At 43.7% G+C, this 13,655-nt stretch overlaps 1 protein-coding gene across 1 annotated transcript in view; it reads left to right on the plus strand.

Annotated features, from left to right (window-relative positions):
* Nucleotides 1-13,655, plus strand: part of UMAD1 (UBAP1-MVB12-associated (UMA) domain containing 1) — a 243,720-nt gene that overhangs the window by 35,291 nt on the left and 194,774 nt on the right. Inside the window, 1 exon segment of the mRNA XM_030201062.1 lies at nt 13,053-13,160. Coding sequence (XP_030056922.1) covers nt 13,079-13,160 — 82 coding nt within the window. The 5' untranslated portion in view covers nt 13,053-13,078.

The following is a 13,655-nucleotide window of genomic DNA, read 5'->3' on the forward strand; positions in this document are numbered from 1 at the left end:
GGGGTTTAAAAAAGGTTTGGGTAGCTCCCTAAAAGAAAAGTCCATAAGCCATTATTAAAATGTACTAGGGGAAAATCCACTGCTTATTTCTAGGGTAAGCAGCATGAAAGGTATTGTACTATTTTGGGATCTTGCCAGATACTGGTAACCTGGATTGGCCACTGTTGGAAACAGGTTTGCTGGGCTTGATGGACCTTCGGTCTGTCCCAGTATGGCAATAATTATGTTCTTATATTCAAGCCTAGGAGAAATACATAGCCTTGGTCTGCCCTTGCAGATTGGCAGCCAGATTCTGCTCTCAGGGTTGGTGTTCATCATATGTCTGCCTAGGCCCCTCTTTCTCCCCGTTTGGATGTGCGTTACCACTGGGTCGCAGTTCAGGGCTGGGCCCCCTCCCAGGGGACCCTGATTGGTAGATGGACTCTACTACTACTACTATTACTTATCATTTCTATAGTGCTACTAGACATACGCAGCATTTCAGGGGCTGGACTTTGTCGCTTTGTGACTCTCTGTTCAGTCCTCACCTATGTGGACTCTAGATCTTCAGGTGCTCTGGTCTCCATCTGTACCGACACCAGTCCTCAGGTCTTGTTGCCTTGGTGGGGCCCAGGAAGGTTTTGATTGTAGCCCTTCTGGACAGAACCTCAGTTCTTGCGGGACTGGTCCTTCTCTACTCCTGGTTTCTCTCCACCACCCTACTCTGTCTCTGGACGTTGGGTCCAGCCTGGTTTTATCGCCAGAAGTCGAGATGGTCTGCCTCTGGTTGTTGAGCCCTCTTCTTCCTCTAGAGGTTGAGCCTTTCTCAGTCTTTGGATGCCAAGTCTGACTTGGGCTTTGCGCCTTGCTTCCTCTCAGTAGGACAGGCCTTGCTCCATATCTGACTTCTGAGCCTCGCTGTCTCTGTAGGTAAACCCGTACTCTTGCTCCAGCGGGTGTGCATGGCTCCGCCTCTGGTTTTCGAGTCTGGCTCCATCTGCTGCTGCCGTGCCTTGCCCTGTCTCAGGCTGTTGGCCTGGCTCCATCTTGGGATGACAAGCTTTGGCCCGATGATGAACTTTGGTAAGTCTTTGGCTGCCGGGCCATGCTCCATCACTGGGTGTCAAATTTGTCTATGTCTTCAAAGGTTGGGCCTGGCTCCATCTCCTGGAGCCAGCCATGCTCTCTGTTGTTCCATCTCTGGTGGCCAGGCCTTCCACCGTTTTTTGGAGATAGAACCTTACTCTGTGGGTGCTTGTCTTGCCGAGCGCCGTCTCGGCAGGTTGTGGCTTACTCCATTTCAGGGAGTCGAGCCTTGCTATGCCTTGGCTTGTTGGGCTTTCCCCATTTCTGACACTCGGGGCTGGCTCAGTCTTGGGCTCCGCCTCTGTCGCGTCTGGCTCTGGCTGCTGGGCCTAGCTCCATTCTTGGTTGTCATGTCTGCGCTGGCAGACCTGGCTCCACTCCTGGCGGTCAAGCCTTACTCCAGTTAGCGTACCTCACCTCCTCATTGGATGTCAAGCTGTGGGCCATCTCTTGTTTTTGGACCTTGGCCTTCTCCCTAGAATTGTGCTGTGAGCTGGCTCGGGTTTGCGCCTTACTCCACCTCTGGTTGTCCGGCTTTGCTCCATACTTTGTAGGTGACACTGGTCTTCTCACTGGCAGTTGCACCTTTCCGTTTCTGCATGGCGTGCCTTGGTCTCGGGTGGTTGAGAATCGCTCTGGCTCTGGCTGCAGTGTCATGCCAGATCACTGGCTAGCGCGGCTCCTGTCGCCTACTGTCAGTTCAACTTTGCTCCACCGCTGGCTCTCGAGACTTGCGAGCCCTGCTCCGTCGTTGGCTGTTGTAGCTTGCTCTATTGCTGGCTGGCACTGATTGTTCCATCACCGGATTGCGGACTTTCTTCTGCTGTTGGGACCCTGGCTGGTTCCACCTCGGGTAGCTGGGCCTTGTTCCGTCTCTGGGCATCGGCCTTCCTAGTTCATTCGGCATAGTTTGGCTTTCTGGTTGAGCAGTTTTTTTTCCTCCTGTTGGGTGAGGCTTCCTCCTTGCTTGTCTGGCAGGACTTGCTTCTTGTGGCTCTGGTCGGCGCCATCTAGAGATGGCGTGGTCTCTCAGGATCGTCCTGCCTTCGCTTCTAGAGCCTGGCCCCAGTGCTGCCTGTCAAGGTTTTTCTGGTTTTGCAGTCCCACCCTCTTGGGGACTGCTTTGGTACGTCCTACTTGTCTCTGGATTGATCTGTGGGATACTATGGAAGGTAAAATGAGCCCTTAACTGATCATTTTCTTTCCATTAGTCCCAATAGATCAGTCCATATTCCCGTTCTTTTGAGTGTCCTGCAGACGTCGCTTCTGTGGCCATAGAATACAGAAGGAAGACCGTGATTGTTTCTACACAGGGCTGCTGGTTCTCTCTCTCTTTGTGGCAGAGGGAGGCGTATGCTGCATGGGCTTATGGTCTACTTACTGCTTTGGTATTGAACATACTGAAAGTGAGGATGCTGCACAGTACCCTTTATGGCATAGCTCTGGCGTTCTCTCTATCTCCACCTGCTGGCAGAGGGACATAACCCACTTGTCTCTGGATTGATCTCTTGGGACTAATGAAAAGAAAATGATCAGGTAAGGACTAATTTTACCATACCTTTCATTTAGAGAGCTTTGAGTCCTTCAGTTTTTGACAGAGGGCAGTTACTTAAAAAAAAAACAACAACATGTTGAAGAGGGGAACTTTCTTTAAGTCACCAGAACTTTATTTATATTGGCAGTATAGGTATTTCTATTTTTTTTTCAGGATTTTTACAAAGGAGTTTAGTATAGAGTCAAGCTTAGTCATATTGGCTTCCTGTTTCTGTGAGAAGTTGTACATCTTGATTTTTTTCTGAGGCTAGTACTCTGTTCTCATGTCTCTCCTTACGTCCATTGGAACCTTGTTGCTGCCATGCTGGGATTTTCTCCAGGTGCAGTGTTTATAGTGCTTTAAGAAGCAGAATAGTTTAGTTTGGAAGGTGGCTGGCTTTCAACCTGAAGGACACAGGTTCAAGGCTGGTTTGTGCATAAATGTTAGAAGCTGTGAAACTTGGCTCTATTTCAAATGGGGCATATTTTTCCTAACTCTCCCATATTGCATGCCTTGGAAAGGAGTTCATTGCATGGCTGGAGCAGCTAACACTATGCTACAGTGCTAAAGGTTAGCTGTGTTGTTTTTCCACAGCAGCTCTGCTCCCTGGTATTGCATACTGACACTGACCAAAACGCTTCCATACCATGTCCAGCCACCACTATATCAGCGACATCACTAGCTGTATGTTGTAGTACCTCTAAATGCTTCTGGTGCACTTTTGCATCTTTTCATTGTATTGGACAGCTAGCGATATTACAGATCTACTTCAATGTAGAGGAATAGCTTAATGGCTAAAGCAATTGGCTCAGAGTGAACACAGAGATCCAGACGTTCCAGTGTGCAACCATGTCAGCCATTTCTAGTGCACATCCACACCAACCAATTCTTGGCATTCTCAGCAAAAATATGGCTCTGGCTTAGGCATTGGACAGCTGATATGGCATCTAAATTGCATTTAGCAAGCTACCTTTTAGAGGTAAACTTTTGTGTGGAGATCTAGAGAAGTTGGTTTAAAGACCTAGGGAAATCCAAATCTGATTGCCAGAGAACAAGCCTGAAGATTTCTTTTTTTAATTCTCTGTTTCATCTTAGGTTTTTTGAGGCAAAGTGCTACAGACCAGGTAAATCTAACTTTCAGGTTTCCACTTCAACAAAGACAAGCCTTCTTTCATGCTGATAGAAAGAACTCCACTTCAAACTCCCAGGTCTCCCACTGTCTCCCACGCCTCTCCCATTGATGGATTCTTGGTTCACTCCTTGGGTTTTATAATAGCAGGACTCCTCTCCAGGTTCCATGAGGAATGGGCCAAAATTATCTCAGACCATTGTGTCTTGGAAATACTAAAAGTCTCCCATTCCATTGCAGATTTTTTTCTTGGATTCTCCGTGCGAGCTCCAAACCAAATGTCAAGCAGTTCAAGCCACCTTGCAAACACTTCTTCATTTAGTCACAGTAGAAACTGTCCCCAGTTGGGGAGCGGGAAGTTATTCTGTTTACTTTGTAGTTCCAATGAAGAGGGATTCCTTCCCACCTGGGTTTGGACTGCAAAAGAGTCAACAGAGTGTTAAAGGTTCAACATTTCACAATGGGAAACAGTCTGTAATAGTTTCAGTCCAGCAGGGAGAGTTTGTAGCCTCTCTGGACCTCAACAAAGCGTACTTTCATATTACCATTTGACCTGCCAACAGAAGATTTCTGTGATTTGCAATCCTTGGAGAACGTTATCATTTTATGACCATGCTAGTCAGCCTTTCCACATCACCAAGGACATTTTTTTAAATCGCTGGATGTGGAGACAGGGCTGGCATTTTTGTTGGATTCCTTGTATGACTTAATTCAGGCATCGGCCAAGCAAGTCTTTGGCAGTCACAGCCTGTCATTTGCTGTAGTTGTGCTACTGGGCGGGCAGCAGATGCAGCTTCAAACATCGATTGGTTAAGCTTCCCTTTAAGGGCAGGCTGCTGTTTGGTGAGAACTTACCAAAGTTGGTGGAAGGTCTGGGTGACTGAAAGACTCGGCGTCTTCCAGTTTGTTCAGACTTGCATTTGTTTTAAAGATACCAGGTGCTATCATCCAGAACAGCCTAGTTTTAATCAGAGATCCAGGCATTGGCCCAAGCAGGGTTTCAGAATTCCAGGCTTTGTCCTGTTGAGATTCTCTGGATTTCTCCTGGAGATTGACGGTGCACACAGTCCCATCTTTTCTTCCTAATGTGGTTTCTGCCTTTCATCTCAATCAACCTTTGTTTCTTCCCACTTGCTTGATGTTCGCTGTGTACTCCTGCAGTATTTGGAAGTGACCAACGAGTTCTGTCTGTCAGATCATTTGTTGTGCATCTGTGTATTTACTAATGGGTAAACCACTTCCTGCCAGATTCTGGGTATATTCTACCCAAGCTGTCGTGACTTCCTGGGCAGAAGCTTGTCTGCTGTCCCTGAAGGAAATATGTAGGGCAGCGACTTGGTCTTCCTTGCATATCTTCTCCAGATACTAATGTTTGGATGTCTCTACTCGGTTGGATGCATCTTTTGGAATATCGGTGCTATCTGCAGGAGCTTTGGGTTCCCACCCTACTTAAGGACTGCTTTGCTACATCCCCCATGTCTCTGAATTCATCTGCTGCTGACCTTATAATTTTCTTTCCTTTAGTCTCAGCAGATGAATCCAGAGGCTCACCCTTTTTTTTTCCTTGCAGTTCCTATCGGTTAATTCTCTCTGTTGGACCTTGTTGATGCATTTTTACATTTTAGATGGACTGTTATAATCGGTTTACGAGTTTGCAATTCTTGGTTTATCACTTTTCCCTGTGAGGAAGGAGAAATTATAATTCTGTTTCCTTCTGCTTTGTCATGAGAAATACTGACTGACAAATGAGCATTCCATCCTATAAGACAGAGTGCTGAACTGAACGATCTCCTGCTGGTAGATGGTCACAGCCCACAAGTCTCTGGATTTATCTGCTGTGACTAAAGGAAAGAAAATTATCAGGTAAGACGTAATATTTCAGTAACAGCTACCACACCACTTTATCCTTCACATATGGAATTTCAATTTGTAAGAATTATGTATTTGTTACTATTTGGTTGTAGCTTTTTCATTAGCAGCCCAAGGTAAGCTACATTCAGCTATACTAAATAGTTCCCTGTCCCTGGGGGGCTTACAGTCCAAGTTTGTACTCCCTGTGCTCTCTAACCACTAGACTTCTCCTGTAATTTACATTACAGTCTGTTTCCTGCAGAGTTTTTATTCTGTCTTTAACATGTTGTGTCCGCCTACCCCCGCCAACTCAATTTGAACCAACCTATCATTGTGTTATAATTTGTCCCATTGGTTATCCTCCCTCTTCCATGTCTCCGAGATGCCTATTATATCTACCTCTTCATTTAGTACTATTATCCTCCCTTCTTATTCTTAGGCTTTTGGAATTCATATACAGGCATTTCAGTATGTCTCTTGGCTTTACCTACACTTGCTTAGCAGTTGGCAGGGATCATTTGCCATCTTTATTTTGTGTCTACTACTACTACTACTACTATTTAGCATTTCTATAGCGCTACAAGGCATATGCAGCGCTGCACAAACATACTCAGCTCTTAAAGGCACCTGACTTCTGCCTTTGTTGCAACCTCTTATTGGGATGCCCTGACTTTCTTGTTTTGGAAGTATCCTTCAAAGGTACCTCACTCTAAACCATGTATTTTTTATTTTTTTTTCCTTACATTTGTACCCCACGCTTTCCCACTCATAGCAGGTTCAATGCGGCTTACATATTATATACAGGTACTTATTTGTACCGTACTCTTGAACGACTATTGACTTTCCCACAGGTTCTAGTTTACAAGCTGCTCTACCATACTTATAAATAGTAGTACCAGCAGCCTGGTTCTACCCCAGTCATGGTGCAACCTGTCTTCAGAATAGGCTTTTCCTTCTACCAAATGTTGCTTAGTTTCAAAATCCCTCTTCTTTGCACTATTGTCTCATATACACACTGAGACTCTGGAGCCCCTGCCAGCCTCTTGGGTCCAGTGCATGGAATGAGGAGCATTTCTGGAATAGTCTAAAATGGAATATTAGAATACACTCTCAAAAGGAGGAGAGAACATTTAAACGTATTGGGGGGGAAAGGGCTTCTGTGGTTTGAAACTTGTAATGTTCAGGTAGCATTTCTCCCCTGCAGAACCAATCCCAGGGCAGCAGGATCCCATCATTTGTAATAGGATTGGAGATAAAAAGTACAGGATGGCTGGATCTCTGAATTTCCTTCCTATTCTGAGTTTACATCATTACATTGATGTTCTTCCAACAGTTGTTTTAATCTGTCTCTACATATGTGTATGCATGCTGTAGGAATCATTTCAGCTATACTAGCATTATATGGGCTGAAATACATCCTTAACTATTTGGATATCAGCACCTGTTGCATGGCAGCAGCCAAGCTTGTATTTCAGTAGGACTTTGGAGCATGGTGGAAACTGTTAAGCACATCCAAGGTATAAATACATGGCTATCAGAACTTTTTCACTGGAAATAAAACTCTGAAACTAGAGGTCATAGGAGGAGGAAAGAAGGGCAGACTCGGGAGTTATCTAAGGGTGGCGGATGTGTGGAACATCTTCCCAGTGGAGACGGAGGAGACAAGGATAGTATCAGAATTCAAGAAAGCATGGGACTGGCACCAAGTATTTCCAGTGTAGAAGAAGTGGTTGTAGAAACTGGGCTGTTGGTTTGGATGGGTGGACTAGATAAGCTGTATGGTCTTTTTCTGTTGTCATTTCCTGTGTTTCAGTGTTAGCTATGGCCTGTGGAGTTTGTGAGCTTGCCTGGTAGTTGATTAGCAATGTTCTGAGACAGCTTGAAAATCCTCGGCGTTACAATGGACCGTAACAACACTAGAGAGCCAAGTGGCATCCACAACAAAGAAAATGTTCCACTCAATGTGGAAACTCAAATGCGTGAAGCAATTCTTCCCGAGGAAAACATTTTGCAACCTGATACAATCAGTGGTACTAAGCCACTTAGATTACTGCAATGGAATTTATGCGGGATGTAAAGAATAAACCTTAAAGAGACTTCAGACCGCTCAAAACATGGCATCTAGGCTTATAGTTGGTAAAACGCGATTTGAAAGCGCAAAACCCCTCCGTGGAAAACTACACTGGCTCCCAATCAAAGAACACATCGCCTTCAAAATCTGCACCCTGGTTCACAAAGTCACCTACGGAGAAGCCCCAAGTTACATGACAGACTTGATCGACTTACTAATTAGAAATACATCCGAATCAACACGATCTTATCTAAATCTGCACTACTCAAGCTGCCAAGGACTAAAATACAAAACAACTTACGCATCTAGTTTTTCCTACATAAGTACACAACTGTGGAACGCATTACCAAAAACCTTGAAAACAATGTACGACCACCTAAACTTCCGGAAATCACTAAAAACCAACCTGTTTAAAAAGGCATACCCTACCGATCCAACTTAAATGCCTAATCTCTGCAACACAACCAAACTAAAGCACGTAATGGACATAACACAACTCTTCCGTTCTCCGATTCCCTAATGTGGCTGTGCCACATTAACTTGATCGTGCCACATTAACTTGATCTTACCACAATATTACCCTGTATTTGTTCACACCAGAGCCTGCAAAGGCCTCTCCGCTACTATGTAAGCCACATTGAGCCTACAAATAGGTGGGAAAATGTGTGATACAAATGTAACAAATAAATAAATATGACTACTATCCCTTCTCCTCTCCCTGACTAATGCAAAAATCCATTCCTTGGTTTCTGGTGGCAACCACACCACCAACCCTCTTCCCCAGGTTGTACTTTAAGGGAGACAGGAGTGATGCCCACTTACTCCTACCTCTGGTGCCGCCATATTAGAAAATGGTGGTACCCAGCCCCGCTTGTACATCTGGTATGCACCAGGCAGGAGCCAGATTGCCATATAAGGGAATTTTTCTGTTATTTAGTAGTTTGGCAAAGACTACACATTTTTCTATTATTTGGTACTTTGGCAGAGACTACCAAATAAGGGAAAAATTCCCTTATAAGACAGACTAGCCCTGCCTGGTGCATCCCAGGATGCATAGGATGGTGCTGAGCACAGCCATCTTCCAAGAGATCGGCACCAGAGGCAGGAGCATGTGACATCATTCTTGCCTCCCATAAGGTATAATCTGCAGAAGGGGTCCAGTGGGGGGGGGGGGGGGGGTGCCACTAATCACCAGGGAATGAGGTTTTTGTTTTAGTCGGGGGAAGGCACAGGGGATCATGTATGGTGGGGGTGCTCTAGACACCAGTGATTTTTTTTTTTTTTTGTTAGCAGTAGGGAGAGCATTGGGTTGGGTCAGGGAGTGCGAGGTGAGAAATTTTTTTTTTTTTTTTTTAAATTAAGCCAGGGGAAGGCGGTGGGGGTGGGAGTGCCACTAGTCCACAGGGATAGTTTTGAAACTCGGGGGGGGGGGGGGGGGGGGGGGGGAGGAGCTCCAAATGGGGTGCTGGTGTAGAAACCTAATAGGGCAGGAAGGTCAGGTAAGGCTATGCAGCCCCACACCTGGTGAACAAAATTTGGGCAGTATCTACATTGCTGTGGCATACCTGATGACATCATATGCATTCATTTGAATGCAGTGTGTGACCATGTATGCTGCATAAGTTAAACCCATGCTTAACCCCAAAAGTACATAAGTGTTGCCATACTGGGACAGACCAAAGGTCCATCAAGCCCAGCATCCTGTTTCCAACAGTGGCCTATCCAGGTCACAAATACCTGGCAAGATCCCCCAAAAAGTACAAAACATTTTATACTGCTTATTCCAGAAATAGTGGATTTTCCCCAAGTCCAATTTAATAATTATCTATGGACTTTTCCTTTAGGAAGCCAGCCAAACCTTTTTTTGAACTCTGCTAAGCTAACCGCCTTTACCACATTTTCTGACAACGAATTCCAGAGTTGAATTACACGTTGAGTAAAGAAAATTTTCTTCAATTCATTTTACATTTTCTACCTTGTAGCTTCATCGCATGCCCCCTATTCCTAGTATTTTTGGAAAGTGTAAACAGATGCTTCACGTCTACCCATTCCACTCTACTCGTATTTTATAGATCTCTATCATATCTCCCCTCAGCCGTCTTTTCTCAAAGCTGAAGAGCCCCAGCCGCTTTAACCTTTCCTCATAGAGAGGTCGTCCCATCCCCTTAATCATTTTTGTCGCCCTCCCCATTGAGCTTGCCAGTCACATGCATGTATACCAGTGGTAGTCAGTCATCTGAGCTGGCAGTAGCTTTCTGCATTGACCCCAGTGTGTTTGAATAATGCTTGGGGCACTGTCAAGTCCATCGCTGTAAAGTAGGAAAAGTTTATTGGCATTACTGAAACCTTGTCTGTCCGGTCATGCTTTCAAAGACAGTAATCATGGGTAGGTCACTCTCTGAAGTACATGGTTACTTTAAAAGAACTACGTTTAGCAGAGAGGGATGGGGGTGGGTAAGAGTAAGATTAGATGGGAGGTAATTTTACTGTATTGTTGAATGTTCATGGTTTTATGGTAAAAAGGTAACTGCAGTGTGCTGAAGAGTCATAGTACATCTGGTATATCTGTTATGGAAGCTGGATTCAGTTTTGGAAAATAAAATAAATGTTAAATAATAAAAAGAGAACTACAGAGTTTTCTGACTGAGACTGGGGAAAATGCTAAAAATTCAAACAACTTTGAGATTACTTCACAAACATGGCCTGTATGGGAGGGTGGCAAGAAGAAAGCCATTACTAAAGAAAAGCTGCATAGCATTTGGTAAGAAATACATGTGGTAGAACAGTGTCCTGGAAGCACCCCAGCCAGTCAGGTTTCCAGGATATCCACTATGAATTTTCACAAGAAAGATTTTCATGTAGTGGAGGCAGTGCATGCAAATCTCACTCTTGAATATTCAGTATGGATATCCTGAAAACCTGATTAGCTGGGGTGCCTCCAGGACCAGGTTTGGGAGCCACTGTGGTAGAAGGTTTTGTGGTCTGAGAGTAAAGTAGAGCTTCTTGATCGCCAAAGGGAAAGGGAATGGGATTTGATAAACTGCCTTTCTGTGGTTTTTGCAACTACATTCAAAGCGGTTTACATATACAGGTACTTATTTGTACCTGGGGCAATGGAGGGTTAAGTAACTTGTCCAGAGTCACAAGAAGCTGCAGTGTCAAACCCAGTTCCCCAGGATCAAAGTCCACTGCACTAGGCTACTCCCCCACTCCCAAACATAATACATCACCAATTTCATGATCTTTTTTTTTTTTCTCTTTATTTCTGCTATGTCTGAAGGATTTGTGAGCAATCTCTTCTTACCCCCTTTCTCATGTTTTCCCTTTTCCTTTCTTCTTTATCCTAAGTTTGAGTGTGTCAATTTTCATATCAATTTTAATTGTATTCGTTTTTGGTGATTTTATGAATTTTATAAATGTAAACTGCTTTGACCAAATTCTGATAAGGCGGTATATTAAATTTATGAATAAACATAAACTAACAGCATCCCTGCAGTAAAGCCAGGAGGTGGCAGCATTATGATATGGAGATGCTTTGTAGTAGCAAGCACAAGGAGGTTTGTGAAGACCCATGGAAAGATGGAGAGTGCAAAGTACAAGGTGATCCATGAGGAAATACTGTTCGATTCTGCTATAGACCTGGGGCAAAAGGATGTATCTTTTCAGCAAGATAATAATCCTAAACACAAAGCAATGGAATGGCTCAAAAAGAAGAAAGTGAATACCCTTGAGTGGCCCAAGCAAACCTGAATTCAATTGGAAATCTGTGACACAACTTTTGAAGGCTGTGATCCCTAACAAACTTGAAAGAGCTTGAGTTATTCTGTCAAAAAAGAGCAAAAACTGCACCAACCCATTGTGCAAAGTTCATGGACAAATAACACATGATCGTTAGTGTTGAGAGTAGCTTCTAACAAGTATTGAGTCAAGGGGTGTGAAGACTGGAGTAATCAATGCTTTTTTTTCATTTTCTTAATTACTAATTTGAGTATTCTCCTCATATTGAAAGTATAGAGTATGTTGTGTAGATCACTGAAACAAACTCCTGCTTTAATGTATTTTGAATTGAATGTTTTTGACAATCAGAATGTGAAAATGTACAAGGGTCTGAAGACTTTTGCAAGGCATAGTAAGTAATACAAGGCTTGACAGAGTCCTAACAGAAGGAATTGTGTACTAGATCTGAAAAAAAGAGACAGAATGTAAGCAAAAATATTTTCAGCCTTAACATCTCTCTAGGTGAGGGGAGCATTCTTCAGGGATTTGTCTCATGCGCCTTTTGGGCTCAGAAAGGACATGGTGAGGGGCGGTGATTTGATGTCAAGATGAGTTCAGGGCATTCTGTAGGTGATGCTGAGAAAATTCATCTGGAATTCAGGGGTGTCGTGGGAGGGTGGGAGGTGGTTTGAGCATTTCAGCAGCTGCACAGCTGTAATGGCAGAGCACCAACGTAAACTATTCCTGGTGCAAGTGAAGAATGCTACCAGATATCATGTGCTTTAAATCTTTGCTTTCTGTATGTGACACCACGTGCGCTGTATGCTGATGGTGTAATGTGATTGTCAGTACCAGCTCTCTTGGTAACTTTTATTTTCTCATTTCACAAAGGTTACTCTTGCTTTGTTTTTATAACATTCTGGTGTCTTTTTTTTTTTTTTATCTAAAAGAAAGGCACTTTAGCCCTGATTTACTAAGACTTTTGCCCATAGACTTGAAATGGGGGGAAAAAGCTTAGTCAATCAGATTATTTGTATGTAGGTGTAGCACTTTGTTGCATTGCAGCTAGAGAGCTTTGTGCCTTTCTAGAGGAAGTAACGTAGTAGCATAATACAGTAAATGATGTCCAGTAAGATAAACTCAAGGCATAAGTAAATTATGTCACGCTATCCAAAAATACTAGGACTAGAGGGCATGAGTTGAAGCTACAGTGTGGTAAATTTAAAACGAATCGGAGAAAATTTTTCTTCACCCAACGTGTAATTAGACTCTGGAATTCATTGCCGGAGAACGTGGTACGGGCGGTTAGCTTGACGGAGTTTAAAAAGGGGTTAGATAGATTCCTAAAGGACAAGTCCATAGACCGCTATTAAATGGACTGGAAAAATTCCTCATTTTTAGGTACAACTTGTCTGGAATGTTTTTACGTTTGGGGAGCGTGCCAGGTGCCCTTGACCTGGATTGGCCACTGTCGGTGACAGGATGCTGGGCTAGATGGACCTTTGGTCTTTCCCAGTATGGCACTACTTATGTACTTATGTACTTATGTACTTATGTCCAACAAGATAAATTCAAGGCATAAGGTATAATGTAACCTGCACTTAATTTGTGCCATTTCTCTGGAAAAGATATACTCCTGTGACTGCATCTCCCACCTCAATTAAATGTTCATGTTTCTCTTGTAGATAAAGGGCTCAGATATAAAGAAGCTATGTTTAGCTTTTTTCGAAAAAGTCAGGACTCGAAGAGGGTGTTGCAGCAAGAAAGGGAAGCAGATGGATTTGTTCTTTTGGGTGAGTACTGTTATTTTTCAACTTGAATGCTTAGACTTGTGGGGGATATCCTTATTGCACTGCCCCTATACCCACTTGCTTTGGTCAAAGTCTGGAGAGAACTACTCTGTGTCTGGAAGGCTACTCGTTCTATCGCCTCTACATCATATGCTACATTGCATCGTTGCACAGAATGGTACTTTTGAGGCAGGGACCTTTATAACAGTCTGTCATCTTGTTTCCTGTGGTCACTCTTCTTTGTTTCTTATATAGCTGATCCTCCAACACATGGGACTGAGTGTGACTCCTGAGGCAGGCACAAAACAGTATTTTTGGTGTCTGGCTTAAATTAAATCTATTCCTAAATTTGTAAACATTCATAAAACTTTGACAGGGATGGAAGGAAACAGAACAGTCCTGGGTTATAGTGCTTTTTCCCATATACGTAGGGAGGAGTTTGTAGTGAATAGTCTTGGGTTATAGTGTTTTTTCCCATATACGTAGGGAGGAGTTTGT

Source organism: Microcaecilia unicolor, chromosome 1 (assembly GCF_901765095.1).
Source record: "Microcaecilia unicolor chromosome 1, aMicUni1.1, whole genome shotgun sequence".
Classification (NCBI taxonomy): domain Eukaryota; kingdom Metazoa; phylum Chordata; class Amphibia; order Gymnophiona; family Siphonopidae; genus Microcaecilia; species Microcaecilia unicolor.